General features: G+C 62.2%; 2 protein-coding genes and 1 long non-coding RNA gene across 6 annotated transcripts; 1 reads left to right on the top strand and 2 right to left on the bottom strand.

The window, feature by feature from the left end:
- Positions 1-4,743: 4,743 nt before the first annotated feature.
- LOC128809529 (uncharacterized) lies at positions 4,744-8,583 on the bottom strand. Of its 2 annotated transcripts, XR_008437752.1 has the most exons (3): positions 8,348-8,583; positions 7,330-7,422; positions 4,744-7,038 (listed from the first exon to the last, which is right to left on the bottom strand). It is a non-coding gene; the product is annotated as an uncharacterized LOC128809529 (long non-coding RNA). The 2 variants fall into 2 exon arrangements; XR_008437751.1 differs by having other exon boundaries at positions 4,744-7,422.
- Positions 8,584-10,589: 2,006 nt separating this feature from the next.
- Positions 10,590-12,928, top strand: MPEG1 (macrophage expressed 1). Its single transcript, XM_053980830.1, has one exon. It carries the CDS (start codon positions 10,654-10,656, stop codon positions 12,808-12,810), a length of 2,157 nt encoding a protein of 718 aa, XP_053836805.1. The 5' UTR covers positions 10,590-10,653; the 3' UTR covers positions 12,811-12,928.
- Positions 12,929-12,961: 33 nt separating this feature from the next.
- On the bottom strand, positions 12,962-21,661 carry DTX4 (deltex E3 ubiquitin ligase 4). 3 transcript variants are annotated; one of them, XM_053980832.1, is made up of 9 exons: positions 21,366-21,661; positions 18,286-19,000; positions 17,415-17,476; positions 17,114-17,275; positions 16,947-17,008; positions 16,533-16,685; positions 15,698-15,859; positions 15,331-15,420; positions 12,962-15,073 (listed from the first exon to the last, which is right to left on the bottom strand). In XM_053980832.1, the coding sequence occupies exons 1-9, from the start codon at positions 21,574-21,576 to the stop codon at positions 14,840-14,842; spliced, it is 1,851 nt and encodes a 616-aa protein (XP_053836807.1). In that variant the 5' UTR covers positions 21,577-21,661; the 3' UTR covers positions 12,962-14,839. The 3 variants fall into 3 exon arrangements, with proteins under 3 accessions (XP_053836807.1, XP_053836806.1, XP_053836808.1); XM_053980831.1 differs by having other exon boundaries at positions 16,947-17,275; XM_053980833.1 differs by lacking the exon at positions 21,366-21,661 and adding an exon at positions 20,836-20,909 and having other exon boundaries at positions 16,947-17,275.
- Positions 21,662-23,253: the final 1,592 nt, after the last annotated feature.

Below are 23,253 nucleotides of genomic sequence, written 5' to 3'. Positions count from 1 at the left end.
CCAGATGAACCATTCACATAAGGGTTCAACTTGGTGCTCCTTGTGTGTTCCTTCCCACTCAGGATATCTGATGACCTGGAAATAAAGACTAAACAGTTTTCACTGGCTTTTTAAACACAGAGATTTAATGCAGTAGAGAGTGCGAGCCACAGGGAAAGTGGGGGGAGGAAGGAGAGCATCAGGTCTCACCTGGCAGGTGTCGGATGAGCGGCTCGAGCAGAACCGAGCCCCGGCGGGGCCCCGACCCGCACCGGGCACAGCCGGAGCAGGAGCGGCAGCGCCGGGCTCGGCCCCAGCGCCCGGCCCAGAGGGGCTCCTCCGGCCCGCGGCGATGCAGCCCCGCTCGTTCCGCGGGGCCGCGGGCGGGAGCGCGCACCGGGGGCTCCGGGAGCGCGCACCGGGGGCCGCCGCACTCGCAGCCCCGCTCCGTGTCCGCCAGGGGGCGGCGCTGAGGGAGCGGCGGCCTCTGAGGGGTCCCGGGGCCGGCACGGGCGGTCCCCGCGCCCCGCCCGCCTCCAGCCGCGATCCAGCGCCTGCTCCGGGAAAGCGCCGCTCTCCTGCCGGGCCCGGCACCGGCACAGCCGCGGCTCCCCGCGGCCGCAGCGGGACCTGCCCGGAGCCCCAGCGGGACCGCAGCCCCGCACCGGCCGCAGTCCAAGCGGGAGCGGCAGCGCCGGGCTCGGTCCGCGCCCGTCCCGGAGCGGCTCTTCCCGCCTGCAGTGAGCCGAGTCCCTATTCCAGCCCCAATCCCGCGTCGGTTCCGCGGCCCCACGGCCCGCAGCCCGCCCGTCGACGGGGATGCGGCTCAGCCCGGCACCCCCAGCAAACACCGGCAGGACCCGAATTCCCTGGGCCGGGTCCCGGCCCCACCTCAGCGCCTCGAGCTCCGCGCAGCACCGGGAGCAGCCCTCGGTCCGGGGCTCCGCACAGCGCTCCGAGGTCCCGCCGCGTCCCGGGATGAGCATCCACCGCTCAAAGCGGAGCGGGCGCGGATCCGCCGGGATTTACGGGCGCGGGCGGGGCGGGGCCGGCTCAGGTGTGAGGGGCGGGCCCGGCTCAGGTGCGCGGGCCCCAGAGCGGCTGCGCGGGGCGGGGCCGAGGGGATTTAAGCCCCGGGAATGGCCTCAGGAGCCATTTGCCCCCTCGGCGCTCAGGGCGGAAGGTTGCGGCCGCACCGGGCTCCATATCTTTCTATCTCTGTATTTATTTTCCTTTCTGCTTCTCTTTATCTCTTTTTCTCTATATCTCTCTCTCCCTTCCTTCCACCCCTTCCCCACCCCCTACACCCTCTCCCCCCTAGCCCTCCCCTCCCTCCCCCCCGGCCGGACTCCCCCTACCCCCCCCATCCCCCTACACACCCCAACCCTCCGCTACCCCTCCACCTTCCCCCCTCCTTCCTCCACGCTTCCTTCCCCCCCATCCCGGCTCCCACCTGTCTCTTCACCCTGCTCCCCTTCCCCCGAATTCCTCCTCACCTGCCCTGAATCCTTCCCCTCCTTCCTTCACCGTTCTTTCCCTTCTACCTTCCCCTTTTCCCCTTCTTTCCTCCTCTGCACCTTGACCCTCCCAGCTGTGCTCCATCCTCATCCTCCACCCGTCCTGCCCCCCTCACCCCACCTGCCCCTGTCCCCCTCCCTGCTCCCCCGCTCACCCCGACCCCCCCCACCTGCCCTCCTTCCTTGGCCCACCCTGACCGCCCCCGCTGTTCCCCTATTCCCGTCCTCTGTCCCCCCCTCCCTCTTTCCCCCGCAGCCGCGGGGCTCGGGGCGCCGGAGAATAAAGCCCAGAGGGCCGGAGCCCGGTGCCCCCCGCTGTCCCTGGAGCACCCACACGGGGCCGGGCCCGCTCGGCGGGTCCCCCCACACCGGTCAAACACACCGCCCGACACCGCCGGGGCTCCGGCTTTCCCTACATCACACTGGGGGTTCCCGGGGGGGGCCGGGGCTGGGGGGTCAGGGAGGGCCCCCTCCTCAGGAGGGGGTCCTGGGGTGGGGGGTGGGTTAGGGGGGGAGGGCCCCCTCCGGAGGAGGGGGTCCCGGGGAGGGGGTCGGGGTGGGCCCCCTCCGGAGGAGGGGGTCCGGGGGAGGGGGTGGGGCTGAGGGGGGCACTCCCCCCTCCAGTCCCGCCCCCTGCCCCGGATTCCCTCCTCCGGACGGGGCTCATCCCGGCCCCCTCCCCGGGACCCCCTCCTCCGGACCGGGGCCCGGGGGAGGGAGGGGAGCGGGTGGGGTGGGGGCCAGACGGGGAGGGGCCGTTTGTTTGTCGGGTGATCTCTGTGTGTGCTCACGCTGCAGTGACGTGACCCCCTCTGCTTCCCCCCCCACCCACCCGTCCCCCCCTCCCTCCCCCGGGCCCCGGTCCGGAGGAGGGGGTCCCGGGGAAGGGGCCGGGCTGAGCCCCGTCCGGAGGAGGGGATCCGGGGCAGGGGGCGGGACTGGAGGGGGGAGTCCCCCCTCCGCCCCGCCCCCCTCCCCCGGACCCCCTCCTCCGGAGGGGGCCCACCCCGACCCCCCCCGGGACCCCCTCCTCCGGAGGGGGCCCTCACCCCCAGCCCCCCCCTCACCCCGGGACCCCCTCCTCAGGAGGGGGCCCTCCCTAGAGCCCCCAGCCCAGGACCCCCTCTTCCAGAGGGGGCCCATCCCACCCCGGGACCCCCTCCTGAGGAGGGGGCCCTCCCTTCACCCTCCCCCAGGACTCCCTTCCTGAGAAGGAGCCCTCCCTGACCCCCAGCCCCGACGCCGCCGGGGAGCCCCCACTGCGATGTGGGCAAAGCCGAAGCCCCGGCGGCGTCGGGCGGCCCTTGACAACCGCACTGGGGGACCCGCCCGGCCCCGTATGGGCTCCAGGGACAGCGGGGGGCGCCGGGCTCCGGCCCTCTGGGCTTTATTCTCCGGCGCCCCGAGCCCCGCGGCTGCGGGGGAAAGAGGGAGAAGGGGATAGAGGAGGGGTCAGGGAGGGATGAGGTGAGGTACGGAGAGGGGTTTGGGGGGGTTGGGGAGAAGGAGGGGGAAAGGGAAAGGCCGAGTGGGGAGAGGGATGGACAGAGGCGGGATAGAGGGGGAAGAGAGGGGAGTCGGGCTGGGGAGAGGGTAGGGAGAGGGCCGAAAGGAGGAGGGGATGTACAGGGGAACAGGAAGAGTGGGCAGGGGAGGCTGAGGAGAGGGGAGAGGACGCGGGGGGCTGGGAGGGAGAGGGGGGATGGGGGGAGAGAAAAAGAAGCTGGAGGGGCAGAAAAGAGGGGATAAAGCGGGGAAGAAGGAGGAGGATAAGGGCAGGAGAAAGAGGGGGAAGAAAGAGCGGTAGAGGAGGCATCGCCTGAGCCCCGCCGGGAGAGCGCGGCCAAGCAGCAGCCACCCCGAGCTCTGAGGGAGCAAATGGCGTCAGCGGCGATTTCTGGGCATTAAATCACCTCGGCCCCGCCCCGCGCAGCCGCGCTGGGACCCCGCGCACCTGAGCCAGGCCCGGCCCCGCCCCGGGACCGCCCCAGAGCCCCGGGACCGCCCCAGAGCCCGGGACCGCCCCGGGACCGCCCCTGAGCCCCGGGACCGCCCCAGAGCCCCGGGACCGCCCCAGAGCCCGGGACCGCCCCAGAGCCCGGGACCGCCCCAGAGCCCCGGGACCGCCCCAGAGCCCCGGGACCGCCCCAGAGCCCGGGACCGCCCCAGAGCCCGGGACCGCCCGGCCCCGGGGCCCCGCCCTGCCCGGGATGGCGACGGGACCATCGCTCCCGGCCCCGCCCCTCTCACCCGGGCCGGGCCGGGGCTGCGAGCGGCACCGGGACCGGGGCCTCGGCTCCGGGTCCTGCCGCTGTCTCTTGGGGTCCCGGGCGGTGCCGCCTCTCCCCCGCCGGGCGGGCTGCGGGGCCCGGCCCTGCAGCACTGAGTTGGGCTTGGAGCCGGCACCGAGACCGGGACCGGGACCGGCAGGAGCCGCTCCGGGCCGGGCGCTGGGGCCGAGCCCGGCGCTGCCGCTCCTGCTCCGCCCGCGGCCGGCGCGGGGCCGGGACCCGCCGGGGCTGGGCCAGGCCCGGGCAGCCGCCGGGATCCCGTGCTCAGCCCGACGCGCCGGGCCGGCTCCGCTCGGAGCCCTGAGCCCCTCCCGGCTGCCCGCGCCGAGCCCCAAGCGCGGCCCTGGGGCTCCGCCGCCAGCCCCGCCCGCGGCGCTCAGTCGCTGCTGCGGAGCTCTCGCTGCGGCCGGGGGAGCGCGGCTTTGGGCTGTGCCTAAGGCACGGCTCGGAGCTCAGAGACACGGACTCGCCCCGGCTGAAAGAGCCGCCTGCAGCACCAAAACACGGCCTTTGGCCTTGCAGTCAAGCCCCGCAAAATGCAGCACTTAAATCTTTCTTGGTGAAGCGCAAACTCTGGCTGACTGACCCCAGTTTCAAGACCTCCTAAACGCAGGACATGGTCTCTGCTTCAAGCCTCTAAAACGTGGAACTTGGTCTCTCTGAGATCCCAAATGCTATCTGAGGCACGCTGGTTTCAAGCCCCCCAAACCAGGACTTAAGTGTCTATTTCTGTACTTGGCCAAATGAGACCAGTTTTGAGCCCCCAGAATGCAGCACTGGGTGTCTCTTTGTGAGCCCCAAAACTGCTCCAGTCCATCAGATTTGGAGACTCCAGGAGTGCTCCAGGCCATGGGCAGACCCAGCTGGGCACCAGCAGCAGCTCCCTCACCCCCCGTGGGATGGGGAAGAAACCAGAAACAAAAATCCAGCTCGGGGGTGAGATCAGAACAGCTTAATAATGGAAACCAAGACAAATATAATAATTTAATACTGATGACAGCACATAACAGTGATAGCAACAAGAGCAGTGATAACAGTGACAATAAAAAGGAGAAAAGGCATTCCACAGTCCCCCTTTAACATTATAAATCCAAAATGTAATCCAGAGCACCACAAACTCCCTCTGTGGGGGATTTCCATATTCCTGTTATTTTCTCTGTGGTCCATCCTGGGGATTTGTGGACTATGGGAGGCACTGGATGCTCCTCTGGGCAAGGGAAAGGCTCCTGTGCTATTCCCAAAACCAGAACACCTGGAATTAGTGCCCTGGAAACCCAGTCTGGTGCTTTCGGTCACTGGGGGTCAGCCAGAGGGTCTTTACCCATATAAAGTGAAAATGACATCCTGGTCCAGTGCATTTCCAGCAGGACTGGACACTCCTGGCCACAATGACCAGTCCATGGAAGTTGGACCGGTGACAATCCAAAGACTATTTTAAGTTGGAGACTTAAAATCAGAAACTCCAATTCTTTTCAGCACCTCTTGCTTAAATGTTTCCCTGCTGGAAGAGCTCAATTAGTATTTTTACTGACCAGATTGCCAAAGCGAGGGAAAAACAATCAGCATTCCCTGGATGCCTCCATCACTTCCACAGCCATCTGCAACCAGTGAGCGATGGGCAGGAGCCTGCCTGGAACAGGCTCAAGGGGTGGTATTAATTCCATTATTCCCAGGGTTTGAATAATTCTGGCATTATCCCATGTCCCTGAGTGTGCCAGAAACCCCAGAGGTCCAGGAGCTGCAGGCAGCTGCAGGCAGGTGTTTTTCCCTCTCAGCTTTTTGGGAGTGTGGGTGAAGGTTCCCTTCCCTGTCCGGTTCTGGGAGTTGTCCCTGCCACAGACCCCACAAGGATCTTGGGCCCTGTTAGAGCCAATTCATGTCACGGCCCACATCCTACAGGAAAAAAAGGAAGTGCCCAGTGGGCCCCAATTCCAGTCAGGAATGTCTCAAACAGCACTGTGGGGTGTTCCTCTTGTTCTGGAAGGGAAGCTGGGATGAGCCCAGTTCCCAGGGCCTGTGCAGGGGCTCCTGTGGAACAGCACTGCAGTTTTTCGCTCAAGGGCTTTTCCTGATGCCCTGAGGCAAAGGATGATCCATATATTTTGCCTCCCCTATTTCTCACACACTCACAGACTGAGCTCCTGCTCCTTTTTCCCTCCCTCAGGGGCTGCAATTGCCAGTGAGATTTTCCCACTTTTCAGCAGACCAGGGATCATTCTCCAGTGTCTCCAGGAAACTTCCAGAACTGACCCATTCCCAAGTACAGAGCTCAGGAGAAGGGAAGAACAAAGGTTTTAGCACTTACCATCTTTAATTTTCCTTTCCCTCAACAACTTCCTCTGGCTCTTTCCATCTCAGAAAAGAGAGATTCCTTGTCTTTGTTTCAGCCTCAGAGGATTCTGTGAGGAGATTTCATACCCACAATTCAAGATCCCAAACCCAGAGGGTTGCTCATGAAGGCACAGCAGTGTTGGCTGCTGCAGTGAATTTCCTCCATGGGCACAACTTAAAAACCATTACACCACCTCATAATTACCTTGAGCTGGTGCTGTAACAATGAAAAACTGATTTTCCATGTCCAGAGGCAAGAGATTGTCCTGGTCAGGCTGTGAGACCTTAAACTGCACATTGATCTGGGGGCTGTGACAGGCATTCCAGCAGGGATTGAGCCTTGTGTGTGTGCAAACCCAGCATGGAACTGGGCAGGATTTCACTGGGGGAAGCTCTCGTTTTATTCCTTGGCAGCTTTTCTCAGGAATATTAAACAAAGAGGGAGGCCTTGTCCTTAATCCAATTACCACCAGGCAGCAAATTACTGTTTCTTGTTTACCAGCTATGAACAAAGCTGGGAGCAGCACTGAAAAGGTTGGGAGTTGCTGCTTCACCACACGGTGTCAGCAACAGAGAGAAAACACAAAATGTGTATCCAAAACCAGGGATAAAATGATTCCTCCTGCTTTTAGTGGGACCAGGGCTAATTCTGCCCTGGAGTGACAAAGGACTTCTCCCTCAGACCCCCTGAGACCCCTCAAAAAGCCAAAGTGCAGCAGGGAAGGGAGGAAGGAAGGAAGGAAAGGCACTTCTGCCTCACCTGCTGGGAACAGCACAGGTCCTGCTGCTCCTGGGGACTGGGAATGTGTCCAGAGCCAAAAGCTCCTTCCCAGGCTGGAGGGGTTTCCCTAAAGCACCACCTCTGATTCACATCCTGCTGGCTTTCTCGCCCTTGGGAAAGGAAGGACTTCATCCAGAACCTGGAGAAGGAGGAAACAAGGAATCCCAGCCCATGGACTGTTCAGATAAGCCAAGGCAGGGGGGGACACAGAAGCAGTGCAGGGATTTCTGCCCCAGGGGTCACATTCCTTCAAATCCAGTGCAAACTCACTAAAATGACCTTTCCACAAATGACCTTTCCACAAATACCTCCTAAGGCACATGAGAACCTGAGTAAGAAAATAGAATCAAACCCTTTGTTCCATTGGCCTCTCACCCCAAATTCCAACGGGACAGACAAGTCCCTCTCCTTGGAAGGCAGCATCTCCTACCTGGACTTGTGCCTTCCCCAGCCTTTGGCGGCCGCTGTCTCCATCCTCCCACACCTCCTCATCTTCCTCCTCGGCAGGGTTGCCTTCCTCATCCTGCAGAGCAAGCACAGGGACAGGCACCAGCCTGCTCATCCCCAGCCTGGGCAGCAGGGATGGGCTGGTGGCACCCTCTGGATGTCACCCCCTGCCTGGTGCCATCCCTGCTCCGCGGCCCGTTCCCGTTCCTGGCTTGGCAGCTCCTTTTAATGGGATGTTAAACCACAAACGTTTGCTCTGCTGGGCTGGGACAGCAGAGACTCCCCCGAGGCAGTGGGCAAAGCTCCTGTTCCCACATCCTCTGCCTCCCACAGCCCTGCTGGGGCTGGACAGAGCAGAGGAAACTCCTCAGCTCCTGCTGGAAATTTCCTCCTGTGCCCATAAACCCCGAGAAATCGTGGCTGCTCCATGCCTGGAAGTGTCCAAGGCCAGGCTGGATGGGGCTTGGAGCAGCCTGGGCTGTGGATGGAATGGCAGGGGATGGAATGAAATGATCCTTAAGGTCCCTTCCCACTCATACCATTTGGGGATTTCATGATCTCTCCATGCATTTATTTTGCTCCATTTCCTCACAAATTTATACCATTTGTTAAAAGAATAATTTAAAAATTGTTACAGGAGTTAAAAGGGGAGCGTCAAACATACAAGAATCATTCCTACACCCATCAAATCACTATTATTCGGAATCCTATTTCCTCATTTCTGTGCTTGTTTTGCTTTCCCGGAAGACCTTATGATCCCAGAGTCTCTCAGAGAGATGAACTGGGATTACTGGAAGGTTTGCTCTGTCAGAGAGCCAGGGGCGTTTACAACACTTGTTCCTCTGCATCTTTATCCCTTAACCAGCTTTCCCTCCGCCGGCACACCGAGCCCTCCCCTGCAACTCGGATCCACTCCCCGGGACACCGACTCCCCCCATTTCCCCCGGTCGCTCCGGCCCGTTCCCGCGGCCCGCTCGGGGCTGTCCCCGTTCCCCGCTCACCTCCGAGCCCGGCGCCGCCGCCCCCGGTGCCCCCGGCCCGGCCCCGCTGCTCCCCGGGCTCCGCCACTGCCGCCCCCGGCTCCGCGCCTGCGCTCCCCGCACAGCGGCCGCGATTCCTGCCGGGAGCGGCCCCGGCCGAGGGCCCCGCGGCCTCGCACGGCCAGTCCCCGTCGTTGTCCCGGCCTAGCTCTATGTCCCGGTCCCGGCCCAGCTCCATGTCCCGGTCCCGGTGCCGGCGGAGCCGCGGGAAGCGCTCGGAGCGCTCGGTGCTGCAGTACCGGCTGTGCCCACAAGGCGGCAGCACTGCGGGTGTAGCGGCCACCGCGCATGCGCAGCGGTCTCAGGGGTGCCCCCAAATGCCCATCTCGGTGAGTCCCAGCTCCGCATTTCGGGTGCTCCAGCGCGGGCAGGGAGAAAGAACTGCGCGTACACAGAGCTGTTTCTAGGTCCTTCGTACTGATAATCCTGTCTTACCTCTTCAAGCCCTTTATTGTTTCGTTTACATACATAAAACGTTGTATTTTTATTTTCAAGCCCTATGGATCCATATTCAGAATTCCTTACAGTCTGAAGTCCTGTCTATAACACAGCAAATTTATCTTGAAATAAATAGCGGGTTTTGTATATATAAAAAATGAGAGTCTTTACACTTTCTACTGTTTAACACATGAATTTTCAGGCATTTTGAGGCTATAACCTCCCTTTTTTGGGGGGGATCCCACCAGTTCCCCCCTCATTCCCCACTCACCGGCTCCCCCACCACAGACATTGGGGTGCCCCAAATGACACCATCATCTCACAGACTCACCTCTCTTTTTCCTCACCCCCAGAGAAGGCACAAAATGAGTCCAAGTGCCCTCGCCAGCAGTTCAGTGCTTCCATAAGAAGCATGTGGGCATATCCCCAAAAAACCGGAAAAAATCGAGGGCAGGGCAGCTCCACAAAGTGTTGGAGTCCCCACAGCAGCTGCCCCATGGCACAGGAAGTGTCCCCAAGGATGGTGTCTCATCTTTCCCCTCAGTCTCCACCATGTTCCCACTCCACTGCAGGCAGAGGACTCCTCAGTTCCAGGAGATGTCTGGTCCCTTCCCCAGGCCTTCCCATACACGGCTGGGCCATGAAGGAATCTGTGCTCCCAGAGGCACCCGGCAGCTCCGGCCCTTGCGCTGCTGTTGCACATCTGGCCCGGCCAGGGGAGCTGAAAGAAAGCCTGGAAATTTAAGAGTAAACTGGAAACACAGCCCCAGACCTCACTCACTTGATGGTAAAAAGGTCTCTGTTTATGCATACCCAGGAAAAACAGTCCCTCTGGAGAAGTCCTGGATTTCCTTTTGCATCAATTGAACTGGCCCAGCTGCCAGCTGATGCCATTAAATTCTCCATCCCCAAAACCCCTGGTTACCCTCAGCTGTGGGGTTTTTGCTGTCACACTGTTAGAAGGGACCTCTGGCCAGCTGCACTGCCCAGGAGAGATGCCATGGCACTGACGGGAATCTCACCATCGGAAGCAAGGCAGGAATAGGTTAATTCAGAGCTCCACCTCAAAGTGCTGGGGGAAAAAACTTACGTTCCACTTCCTCCATGGCACAGGGGTAGGTTTTAGGTGAAGTGATGACATAGCCTGCACATCCTAGTGCAGATGAAAATCCCTGCACAAGGGTTTTCCAGCTACTCCAGGGGCTGGAGCCAGAAAGAACAGCCCCAGTGGTGTTCCTGTTATCCTTTCACCCCCCAGTCCTGGCATTATCCTGCCCAAAAAAGGCACCTATGGTCCCTATGCCTCCTTCACAGCTGTCACTTCAGCCTCCTCCCAGGCAGAAGTCTCCTGCAAAGAGGAACTCAGGAGCAAAACCAGGGGAAGCGAATCTGTCTATATGGAAAGAGTCACCATTTTCACAGCAGAAACTTCCTTAACTGTTTATTCCCCAAAATTTGCAGCACCTGCCCTATGCTACTGAATCCGAAGCCCAGCCAGGCACCAGCTGGGTGGAGCTGGATCAGTATCCTCAGCACCTGGGGCTCAGCATTCCCAAGCAGGAGGTGTTGTCCCCGGCTGGTGACACTGCAGACCCTGGGGGGAAGGACAGGAGTGGGGCAGAGGAGGCTGCAGAGAGCCCCTGGTGGGGCAGAGGGAGGGACAGACACCTTCCTGCTCCCCACCCTCTGGTCTCAGTTTCCATTCTGTCATTTCTCACATGCCTCACTTCTCACTTCTCCTTTCCCTTTTGTCAATTCCCTCGGCCAGCTCATTTTCCCAGCTCCGGTCCCTCCGTTCCGACTGCTGAGGGCCCAGCACCAGCTCAGCCATGGGCTGGGGGCTCTGGGGGGCCTTGCTCACCTGGGCACTGCTGGCATGGGTGACAGGGGCTGAGCAGTCCCAGGAACTTTCATCCTCTTCAGGGTTTGGGGCGTGCAGCAAGACCTTGAAGCTCTCACGTCTGGAAGTTCTGCCGGGGGGCGGCTGGGATAACCTCAGGAATTTGGATATGGGCAGGGTCATCAACCTGGGCTACTCACAGTGCAAGACCACAGAAGATGGATTTTACGTCATCCCAGACGAGATCTTCACTATCCCCCGCAAGCAGACCAACCTGGACATCAACTCCGAGATCATCGAGTCCTGGAAGGATTACCAGAGCATCACCTCTGCCTCCATCAACCTGGAGCTGTCCCTCTTCTCCGCCATCAATGGCAAATTCTCCAGCGACTTCCACCGCACCAAGACCCACCAGGTGAGAGACAAGTCTGTCACCACCCGGGTGCAAGTCAGGAACCTGGTTTACACTGCCAAGATCAACCCCGAGGTGGCCCTGGACAAGGCCTTCAAGCAGCAGCTGCTGACCATCGCCAGCCACCTGGAGAACAACCAGACCCAGATGGCCGATTTTCTGGCCGAGGTGCTGGTGCTCAACTACGGCACCCACACCATCACCTCCGTGGATGCGGGAGCCACCTTGGTGCAGGAGGACCAGATCAAGGCTACCTTCCTGAAGGACAGCTGGGCCACACGGAACACTGTCACCGCCTCGGCCGGCGTGGCCTTCCACAGCATCGTCAATGCGGGAACCAAGGAATCCCTGGATGTCGGCTCGGGCTTCACCAAGCAGTACCTGGACAACCGCACCAACTCCAGGGTGGAGAGCATCGGTGGGACCCCTTTTTACCCAGGCATCACCCTGAAGACATGGCAGGAGAGGATTCAAAACCAGCTGGTGGCCCTGGACCGCTCGGGGCTGCCCCTGTATTTCTTCATCAAGCCGAGCACGGTGCCGGAGCTGCCGGTGCCCACGGTGCGGAGGGTGGCCCGGTGCGTGGAGCTCGCCATCCGCCGCTACTACACCTTCAACACCGCCCCGGGCTGCACCGACGCCTCCTCACCCAACTTCAACTTCCACGCCAACACTGATGACGGCTCCTGCGAGGGCACCATGGCCAACTTCACCTTCGGGGGAGTCTTCCAGGAGTGCGTCGGCCTGGGCGGTCCCGACACCGGCGCACTGTGCGCACGGCTGGAGCAGAGGAACCCCCTCACCGGGGCCTTCTCCTGCCCCGCCACCTACACCCCGGTGCTGCTGGGTGTGCAGGAGCGGGAGGAGGGTCACAGCCACCTGGAGTGCCACAACAAGTGCACCCTGGGCATCTTCTGCCACCGCAAGTGCCAGGACGTTTTCTGGCTCTCCCGCGTGCAGTTCAGTGCCTACTGGTGCGCCGCAAGCGGGCCGGTGGCTCCAAACTCGGGATACCTCTTTGGGGGGCTGTTCAGCACCCACGGCACCAACCCCATCACCGGAGCCCAGTCCTGTCCCTCGGGGTACTTCCCACTGAAGCTCTTCGGCGAGCTCAGAGTGTGCGTGAGCCAGGATTACGAGGAGGGGGCTGAGTACGCGGTGCCCTTCGGGGGCTTCTTCAGCTGCCAGGCAGGGAACCCCCTGGCTGGGCAGCACCGGGGCACGGCTGAGGACCCCCACGCCAAGGGCTGTCCCCCGGGCTTCAGCCAGCACCTGGCACTCATCAGCGACAGCTGCCAGGTGCAGTTCTGCGTCCAGGCCGGGCTCCTCACCGGGGGCTCGCTGCCGCCCGCCCGCCTGCCCCCCTTCACCCGGCCCCCCGCCAACCTGCCGGCCGTGGACACGCTGCTGGTGCGGGACGGGGACAGCACCTGGGTGAGGGACGGCCAGAGCCACGTGTGGCGGCTGGCACGGCCGGAGGAGGTCCAGCACGTGGCCGAAATGGTCGGGGGCCGGGGGCTGTCAGGGGGAGAGGTGGCTGGAGTCACCGTGGCCGTGCTGGCTGGGCTGGCCACCGGCCTGGGGACAGCCTGGTACGGCCACCGGCGCTACAGGGCCAAGGGGTACCGCGAGCTGGGCACAGGGGACAGCCCGGCCCCCGCCAGCCCCGAGCACAGCACGGTGCTGAGCGTGGGCGAGGGGTACCAGCAGGAGCTGGAGGGGACGGTGCCCTGAGTGCCCCCTCCCCTTGTGCCCCAAATCCCCAAACCCACAGGAAAAGGAGGGAGCAGAGGGGCCCCGGGGAGGGACATCTCCCAAATCCTGCATGCTGCAAGCTTCAACCCCTGTCTCCATGTATATCTATCGGGATAGATATACACACGCATGCAGAGAGGCACGGAGCAGTTTTATTTCAGCCAGCAACTCATCGTGTAGTCAACAGAGCATTAAAAAAAGGAAAAAAAGTCACGTTGTGGAAAGACTTACAGTAAGAGCCATCGGGCTGGCACCACAGAGATGGAGGACCCTCCCCCCTCTCACCCAGAAGGTTTTGCATAGCTCCAGACAGGCTTTGTCTGCACTGGGGAAAACCCAGGGTGTGCAGTGGAGAAATCACACCGCTGAGAGCCACCCAAACAGGGGCGTGTGCCTGGGGAAAGAGGGTTTCTCCCTTGAGGTAGAAGATAACACCCACGCTGAGGGCGGCTGGGCACAGATCAGTGCAAAGGGACATCACGGGGACTCAGGGTGCCTGGCCCTGCCCACAGTGCCCCTGGCTCACCTGGCCACACAGATGACTGACAGAAGACAACGGAGAGGCCAGGCCATGCAGGGACCGCCAGAGTCCCCTGCTATCCGCTTTATTGACCCCCAGCCCCTCCGCGGGGTGGCCGCGGGGGTGACGGACCCTCCAGGCCACGGAGAGGAAAAACAGCAACAACAACAGAACGATGCACAGCAGGATGGATCCCCCTCCCACCAGCACAGAGGCCAGGGAACCCCCAGCACCTGGCACAGGTGGCTCCGAGAGGCGCCACAAACCCCTGGTTTGGGATGGAAGGGACCCCACAGACTCTCTCATTCCTAACCCCTGCCCTGGGCAGGGACACCTTCCACCAGCCCAGGGCTCTCCAAGGCCCAGTCACCCCAGGGGGCTGACAGGGACCCCCAGAGCCTTGGAACACACTTCCCCCATCCCCATCACCCACACTCTCCTACCCACACCACCCTCCTGGCCCAGCCCATGCCAACCCCTCACCAACCACCTTCCCCTCCTCTCCTTCCCAAGGCCTCTCCGGGGGCAGGAAGGGGGACACTTCTTACCCCACCTGCACCTGGCCCCATGGGGACCCACAAGTGACAGCCCTCCCATGGGGCAGAGCCCTGTCGGGGTGGGGGGCCCCACAGCCCCTGTCCCAACCCCAAGCACCACTGTGCCCAGCCCCAGCTCGGCTGCAGCACCACGTTCTCCCAGGTTGCCTCCCCAAATGCCCCCCCCTATATGTACATATATACGACAAAACCCCAAAACACGAGGTATATAGAAATTCCAACGTGGGGACGCCCCCATACGAACAGTTCAAGGAACCCACTCCAGGGGGGTGGGATGTCACTGCCCCCCACACACTTCCTACCACCCACCAGCCCCTCCCTGGCATGCAGAGGCAGGGGCAACCCAGACACGGGGACCCTGCAGGGCACAGCTCAGACACAGCCAAGAGGAGCAGGGGACAGAGCTGGGGGGAGCTGAGGCACCCCAGGGCCCCCCAACCTCCACAGACACAGGAGACCAGTGGGGAGGTACCGGACAGAACAAACAAACACACAAACATCAGAGGGATGAGGCAGAGCAAGGGGGACTCCCATGGCCCCAGCTCCCACCCCAAGCCAGATCCCAGCCCCAGGTAGGTGGCAGGGGTGTTGGGTCAGGCTGGGACTGGCACAGATGAGGAGAGAAGAGAGTCTGGCACCCCCCAAGCCCTCAGCACAGTGGCAGCGAGGACAGGACACCATCCAGAGGGGTGGCCAAGCCAGCCTGAAGCCTCACAGCTGTGTGTGAGGATGTTCCTGCCCTGCAGGAGTGAAGGGGATGGCCAAAAGGACCTTCTCCCACGTTCCCAGCCAGCCTGGGACACTGCGTGGCTGCCACTGGGAGCAGGGGGCTCCAGGTGTGCCCTGAAAGCCCCCAGGCAGGTATCTCCAGCAGCTTTATCCTGGTGGGTGCCGGCACAGGCAACCCTTTCCTTGCCTCCTCGCCACGGTCTCAGTCCTTCTCCTGCGCCAGGCTCTCCTCCGTGATGCCCTGGGCTGCCAGCTCAGCCAGGACATTGTCCAGGTAGTTGATGTCGGGGTAGCCGTGGCCAGTGAGGTTGGAGCCGAACTCTGTCTTGTGGTGGATCTCATTCCAGATCACTGTGTCCGACTCGCCCGTGGTGCTGGAGGTCCCGATGGCGAAGATCAGGCGCCGGTCCCAGGCCACCAGCAGCAGCTTCAGTACCTGTGGAGGCCGGGAATGGGGCAGGCAGCAAAGCAAGCACGGCAATGTGGGCAGCCCGCAGGCAAGGCCTTCTGGAGCACCCCAGCACAGCCTCCTGGCCCAGCCAGAACAGAGGGACCGGGCTGCTGAGCCTGCAGGAGAAGGTCATGGGATGCCTGCAGAGCCTGCTGGATGGGCTGTGGAGAAAACCTCCACCCACATTCCCCTGCTTAAGGCATGTTTGCTCTTCCCACCCTGGCACGCCTCGGCCAGCTCACCTTCCTGCCCTTCTCGCTGTCTGGCAGGTAGCAGTGCCGTGGGAAGCCACGGGCTGTGAAGCTCTTCCCAGGGTTTGGATGCTCTGGTCCCTGCAATGTGGAGGGGAAAAGAAAACCCTTCTGGAGCTCAAAAAAAAATCTCTAGGCACAGGGCAACTCCCCAAGCCTTGGTGGGCACTAATGGCCACCATCCCCCTGCCACCAAGCAGACAGGGACAGCATTTTCATGCAGATACACCCCAGACTTCCCACAACATCCCTATGGACAAGCAGCTCCTGAGTCAAGGCACGAGCTGCAATGGGACCTGGGGGTGATACAGCTGTGACAAGGGCTGCCAACCAGCCCAGGTGGCCCCCCCAGACCCACCTGCACCCCCGGGGGGATGTTGTAGATGATGCGGATGGTTTTGCAGTCAGCATGGCCAGGCAGCGCGTGGGGGATGATGTGATATTCCATCTTCCCGGGAGGCTGCGTCCCTGTCTTCACCCCATAGATGGTTTTGCAGGTGGGACACTGCAGACTCCCATCCTGAGAGTGGAAGAAGGGGGACACAGTGAAACCAGTCTCTGCAGCACCGAGCCACGCCAGGCACTGAGTCCCTGAGCAGCACTGAACATCACTTTAATCAGGAAAAACCTAATTTCAAAAACTGTCAGGAACTTGGGATAGGGAAGTAAGAATTCTCTACCCAACTTCAACCAAAAACCTGAGGTCTGCATTTCTCTTCCCCATCAGTTCTCCAGTCCTCATTGCTTTCCCTAGCTCTGAATTGGTGGTTTGTTTTGCTTTGTTTTTTCAAAGAGGGAAATATAATAAATATTGAAAATCCCCAAACAATGTTTTTTCCAGGGAATGTCAAGCACGAGGGGTATTTGCAAAAACCCTCCCGTGGCTGGAGAAGCACTGCATGGCACCAAATTCCAGGCAACTCTGCTCAAACATGCAGGGATCAAAGTCCACCCTGGCAAGGAAAACAAGCACAAAAATCCAGGCATAGTGGAGGGAAACACACCCACACAATACCCTGAGTTCTGATTTAGCAGTCCCCAAGTGCTTGCTGCTGATAAAAATTAAACTCTGAGTCAGGGTGGGAGCTCAGGAGTCCTCTGGGGCAGCCAGGCTGGAGCTCTGTCCCATGGAGAGCTTGTGGAGCTCAGCAGAGGTGGCTGAGCTGGGGGTCCCCGGGGCCACAGGCTCTCACCTTGTTGCCGTTGTTGTACATGGCCACCAGGCAGTGGAGGTGGAACACGTGGCTGCACTTGACCAGCTTCCCCACGAGGTCAGGCTTGACGGCCGGCTGGGGCCCCTTGTAGCCAGAGGGGGCAGAGAGACGCTCCATGCAGATGGTGCAGTCCTGTGCCAGAGGGGAGGCCAGAGATCAGAGGGATGGGTGCTGATGGGCTGCCCTGCTCTCACCCAGGGACTGGCACCCACCCCTGGGCCGGGCTGTCACCCTGCAGGGGCCGTGCACGCAGCACGCAGCCCCTCCCTGGGGACAGGGCAGAGCCATACAGGGCGGTGGGATATCCCTGCACGTGGCATTGTGTGTGTCCCCAGCCCCTCATCCCAGGGCAAAGCCCCCTGGAACACCCTGGCACAGCCCTGCTGCTCATACCTCATCTGGCGGATGCCGCACCTTCTGCAGGTATTTCTTCAGCACCTCCTCTGGGGTTTTACCTGTGGGAGAGCGAGAAAGGATGGGAGAAACCCACTGCCAGGGGCAGCAGAAGGGACGGGGCACACAGGGGAACCAGAAAGGGCAGGAGGGACAGTGTCTCTTACCCTTCTTGGCCTGTTTCTTGGTGGTCTTGCGGCAGGAGTGGGAGATGCCGGGGATGGACTGGATCTCACTCTTGCTGACGGGTGGGGGGTGCAGCACCAACTTGGGGGGCCGGGTCAGGCACACGGGCAGCCCAGCTGCGCTCATGAGGATCCCCGTGATCCCTGTGCAAGGAGGTAACAAATGGCACTGAGGAAAACCAGCAACACCCTGAAACCCAGATGCTCCCCAAAACCTGCCCCACTGGGGCTGTTTGTCCCCCCAGTCTGGGGCAACCAGCACCCGCTGCAGCCCCATCCTCACCTGCCAGTGCTGGGTTGACAGGGCTGGAGCCAGTGAGGTTCTTCACAGGGACAGTGGGGACCCTGAGGGGAGCCAGCAGAGACCACATCAGGACAGGCAAGAGGCACCCACATCCCCACAGGGCCCAGGGGCTACACAACAGTTGCCTGAGCAACTGCACAGGCCCTGGCTGGAAAAAGAGAATCCCCCGATGGGGCAACGTGCCCCTCCCTGCCCCACCACCGCCTTTTCTCTGGCGCTTTAGAATCCCTGACTGCATCTCCATTCATGGCCCCTTTTTGTCACAGCTCCCCGGGCCAGTCTGTTGTTTCTTTTCCTCTTTTCTCCTGCAGCCACGTCACTGCCACAGCTCTTTCCCCCCTCCCCTTGGGGCTCTCTTCCATGGGAAAGTTTCCCAGCAGGTCGGGAGCAGAGGGAAGGGGGAGGATGGAGAGGGAGAGGAAAGGGGCCAGGCTGTGACAGAAGGCTGACGGCAGAGGCAGACAAAGGGGAGAAACAGGCCCATTAAATGTCCACCCCACCACAAAAAAATGTCTCCAGAGGGTGGGGGTCTGGAGGGACCCCTTCTCATGGGGCCTGAATGGCTTTTCTTTGGGCCTTTCGCAGTCCCCCACCCAACCCCTGACTCCAAGAGAAAGAGCAGCCTCAGCCTCTTCATTGAGATGCAGGAGCCACCCCATCGCTGCTCCGGTCCCCAGGCACCTGTGAGGAAGGCGAGGGGCCCAGCAGAACCCACTTCTCTCCACGGGAGGCTGGGGACCACTGAGGTGTCTCCCACCATGCTCAGGGGTGACAGACCCCTGCAGTGCCCTGGGGAGGGGTAAAAGTCTGTGCTGTCCCTTTCTCCAGCCAGGCACCCTGTGGGACTCACCCAGAGGCGATGAGCACGCGGGACTGGGCGATGGCCAGGCGCTGCAGGTGGCTGCGGTTCAGGGTGCCAAGGCTGGGCCGGGAGCCTTTGCCGCTGCCCACGCCAGGGGGGCTGCCAGAGGCGCCGGCCGAGCTCAGGGCGGGCGTGCTGGCCGCCTGCCGCCGGCCCCCCTGCGCCGCCAGCGGCTTCAGCGAGCCGCGCACCGCGGCCACGCCGTCCGGCGCCTTCGGCCCTGCCGCGGGCAGCGGGGGCTTGGGGGCGGCCGGCGGCGCGGGGGCGGCTTTGTGGGGCTGCAGGGTGGAGGTGCCGGGGCCGGCGGCGGCTTTGACGCTCATGACCAGGAGGCACTGGGGACACGTGCAGGCGGGCACCGGCGGGGCCGCCGCCGCCCCGGGGCTGGCCGGCCACGACTGCGACTTGGGCAGGGTGCCCGACACCAGCGGGTAGACCATGTCGAGGCGGCGGCGGACGCGGCGCTTGCGCTGGGTCTGCCGGTTGATCTGGCCCATGGTGGCGAAGTCGATGACGTAGCAGAAGCCGATGGCGCTCAGGTCCACCCAGGGGTGCTGCTTCTCGTAGGCACGCTGGATGGTGATGCCCACGTCCATGTCGTAGGGCGTCCACGTCCCGCTGTCATTCTCCCACTCCCAGACGACTCCCTTGCCTGGCGCCGAGGACGGGTCGTAGTAGCTACGCCGGACAGGCCGGATGGTGCCTGAGGGAGGGCAACAGATGCCATCAGACCCTGCTGCCAGCACCCACCCGTGAGCAGGCAGTGAAACCACCTAGACCTGTCCCACCGGAGCCATTCAACACGGGGACAGCACGGCTTTCCGGCTCTGCTGCTGTCCCCACCCTGCCAGGGGACCGGTGTGCCTCAGTTTCCCCAGAGGGCAGGGAGCCCCACAGCCTGGGGGTGCACCCCCAGTGCAACTGGGCTGAAGGGAAGGACAGATTTCACTCCCACTGGCCCACAGGCCAAGCATGGAGTCACTCAGCCCTGATGGGGAAACACAGAACCACAAGCCTGGCTGCTCCAGCCTGCTCCCAGAGACCTCCCGCGGGAGCCTGATGAAACCAGGCATTAGGGCACCCGAGTCCTGCAGCGCCTGTCTCCTTCCCAGCTCTAGGCTGGAACACATGAATAAAAGATTCGAGGGGCAGCTCCGAGCCCCAAGCAGTGACACACACAGGGCCTCACACATGTAGGGGAGCGGGGCTCGTGCCAGCCCCACCATCTGCAGCTGCCAAACCGGCCCGCGATGAAAACCCCAACTGTGGCAACTGATTTTCCTCACAGGGAAAATCCCTGTGAGGCCAAGCTAAGGAGTTTGAGCGGGGCCCTGTGCCCAGCTCCCACTGCCCCATCAGCAAACATTAAGAGTGGGATGAGAGCACAAAGCACCAAGGCTTTGTGCCTTGCATCCTTATTTTGGCTAGTCGTTTCCTTTCCCACCACTCCTAATCAACGAGGATGCATTCAAAGCATGGACACAAAATTTGGGAACTCCTACAATGAGGAGAAAGGCTTCCTCTTTGGGATGTCTCACAGCAGGGCAGGACTGGGTGTGCATGGTACTGGGGTCCCATCCTGAGTGTGTCACTAATGCCCAGAGGTGTCCGGTAACAGGTGGGACAAGCACCACTGCCTCCAGGTCCTTCTGCAGATCCCCATGGCTCAGCCCAGCGTGAGGAACAAGAAAGCACTCAAAGAGAAGCAGTAACAAGTCTGCTGCTTCGGCTTTTCACCACGTGTCCTGCAAAGCCTCCAAGAATTTCAGTCCCTTCTCAGCCCCACCTCTCGGCGGAGAACAGCCGCCACCGCAGGTCCCGCAGGGACACGAGTGGGATAAGAAGGAAAAGGTGTTTATCAGCACCCTGCTGAAGGGGCATGGGGTGCAGGTACACCTGAGCCAAGCCAAGCCAAGCCAAGCCACCTGCCCTGTCCTGCCAAGGGGCACCCAGGGCAGAAAAGGCGAGGGGAGCGGGGCAGTGATTTATCCTAATCTGGCGGCAGCATGCGGCATCTGGCGGTCCCCAGGCAGCAGTGTGGGAATGCTGTGTGTTCCCCCAGCCCCTCGCCGCCAGCCGGCCTCCCATTCAACAGGGGAAGAAAGGGAACAATAGCTATTCAGGGCCTGCCAGGGTCGCGACCCCCCCAAATCAGAGCTGTTTAATGACCCAAAATACCAACATCCCCAGCAACCCAGGGAGAGACAGAACAATCTCCCTTTCAGTCCTCCACCCTGGGCAACAATAGCTCTCAGAAGCTGGCCCCCAGCCACCCTGCTCGCAGAGGTCCCTTGTCCCCACACCCACGGACAGGGGAGGGTCACCGCCAGCCCCCAGGGTTGCTGGGGAAAGAGGGACAAAGGAGGGTGTCTGGCACTCTGCTGCACCCCAGGGACAAAGTACACTGGCCATCACGGGGGTGTTGGGGGTCACAACCGCCCACGCTAATGCCGTGCCATGGGTGCTTGTGCCCCACATCCCAGGCAACCCCAGGAGGTGGTGGACAGACAGCCCCATCACGCTGGGGACCCACCCTACCTGCCCGTGCCCTCCCTGAGCATCCCTCCACCTGCTTGTGTTCCTGCCCTCCCCCAGGGGCTGCCATCCCCCAGGGCAGGATCCGTCACCCAAGTGCCATTCAGCTCTAGGTCGATGGCGGCTCAGATCCAGCACAGAGGGAGCCGGGCACGGCCCTGGGAAGGGTGTGCAGCAGACGGGCTCTCCTGAAGGGAGAAGGATGGGGTGGGTGCAACAGGGCCCGGGGCATTGCAGTAGCCAGGAGGGCGGGCAGCACGACCCCGGGGGGGGACCAGGGATGCGTGGGCAGGACTGGGCAGCGAGGGCAGGGCGAGGACCTGGGGATCAGGTGGGAGGACACGGGGCGAGCTGGCATCGCGGCAGGGCGGTGCGGGATCGGGCACGGCGGGGCCCGGCAGCGCCGCTCGGTGCAGCCTCGCACGGCCCCGGAGCGGGGGACACCGGGACCCCCCTCCCGCCCGGCCGTGCCGCCGCGCGGTGCCGCTGCGGGCGGGAGCGCCCAGCACGGCCGGGCCGCGGGGCCGACTCACCGGTGTCCTGGCGGAACTGGTGCATGGACTGCAGGTCGATGATGTAGGGCGCCAGGCGGCTGTCGGCCTGGCCCAGCACCACGCTGCCGCCCGCCCGCGGCCCGGCGCGGGCCACCGCCTCGATGTGGTGGCTGACGGCCGGGCTGTAGGGCCGCCAGCGCCCGTGCTCGTTCAGCCATTCCCACACCACCACGGCCGAGGCCAGCAGCATGGCTCCGCCGCCCCGGCCGCGGCCCCGGCTGGCTGCGCCGCTGCCGCCCGCCCCGGCGGCTCTCGCATGCTCGGCGCGGCGCAGGGCTCTGCCCGCCCCCGCCCGGGGCCGGAGCCGCGCACGGCCGGGCCGCCCCTCGCCCCTGCGCGCACCCGCGGCGCCGCTCCCGGCCCGCTCCGCCCGGCCCCGCCCGCACCGAGCGCCCCGGGCCGGGGGCGGCACCGCGCGACGTCACCGCGCCCCGCCCCGCCGGCACCGAGCGACCCATCCCGCCTCTGTCCCGGTACCGCCATCCTGCGCCCCGACAGCTCCCACTGTCCCCGTATCCCTGTCCGGCATCCCAGGCCCCCACTGTCCCCATACCCCCACCCTGCTTCCCTGGGACCCCTCCCAATGTCCCTGTACCCCTACCCTGCAGCCCGAAGACCCTCATCCCATACCCCTAACGAGGTGTGCAGCCCAGGGAGCCCCTGGTGTGCACCCATCCTTGTGGGGACCCCCCAGTCCCTGCCTGCCAGCGATGAGACTCAGGGTGCTGGTGGGTCTCAGGGGAAACTGCTCCATGTGCTGTGACAGAGAAATGCAGTCCAAGAGCTTCTTCAGGAAGTGGCCCCCTGAGCTGCCCTTGCCTGTGGCCCATGACACACAAAAATTGTTTCAAAGCCCAAAATTGCCTCATGTCTAAGGGGCTGTAACCCCAGCTCCTGCACCCCAGCTCTCCCAGCTGCCTGCCTTGCTGCCCCAGCTGTGACGTGCACACCCCTGTGCAATCCTCAGACTGGAGCACCCTTCCCTGCAGGACAGAAAAACATTCCTGAGCTTGTTCTTCCACGGAGCCCCATAAGCACCGTCCTAGGGCAGCCCTGAATGGCAGGATATTGGTGACAGACTGGTCTCACCTCCTTTTGTGCTCCTGTGCTCAGACACACCTAACACTGATTTCCTTGTATATGAAACACCAGGACTTTCCTGGTTCAGGAGAAATGTACAAATTACCCCTGTGTCCCAGGTTTGGCAGCACAGGAAATCCCCCAGTGCATGGTCCACCTCAGCTTGGGGCAACTCATCCCCAGGCAGGCGGTGAAGCTCCTCTCCAGACAAACCTGTTTCCCAGACACTGCCCATCCTGCTGAGTGCCTGCCAGTGGCACTTGTGGTGAGAAACCATTAGACAAGATCCAAAAGAGAGGAATAAACGAAGGGAAGAAAAAAGGGGAATAGGTGGGGACTAACTGCAGTGATGCCAGCTGGTGGGAGCTGTGGTGAGAGAGGATGAGGTGAACCACAAAAGTTCTTTTTCCAGCTCACACTTGGATATACACGCCTGGCTGTGCTCGAGGCTCATTTTCCTGCAAGAAGGGGGGGGCTCCTGGCCCTTCCCAGGAAAGCAGCACAGCCACAGAGAGCCACTTCTCTGAGTTTTCACCTGCTCCTTTGAGGCAGACAAGTGCAGCGGAGGCTACAACGGGGAAACCCAGGGAAATCCTTTCCACTGACTCAGACAGGAGGAAAAGGCTTTCCTGCTATTAAAAAAGGAAAGTGTTGGTGAATATCCACCCACCCCAGCTTCAGCTCAGGATCAAGAAGTCAGAAGCCAGCACTGCAATGCTGGTGTAGGACCGTGGGTGAAGCAGTGGGGACAAGCACAGTGGGATCCCACTGGCCTCTGGGCAAGGAG

This window comes from Vidua macroura, chromosome 6, assembly GCF_024509145.1.
Source record: "Vidua macroura isolate BioBank_ID:100142 chromosome 6, ASM2450914v1, whole genome shotgun sequence".
Classification (NCBI taxonomy): domain Eukaryota; kingdom Metazoa; phylum Chordata; class Aves; order Passeriformes; family Viduidae; genus Vidua; species Vidua macroura.
The sequence above is the reverse complement of the archived record's forward strand: the minus strand, read 5'-3'. Positions and strand labels throughout refer to the sequence as shown.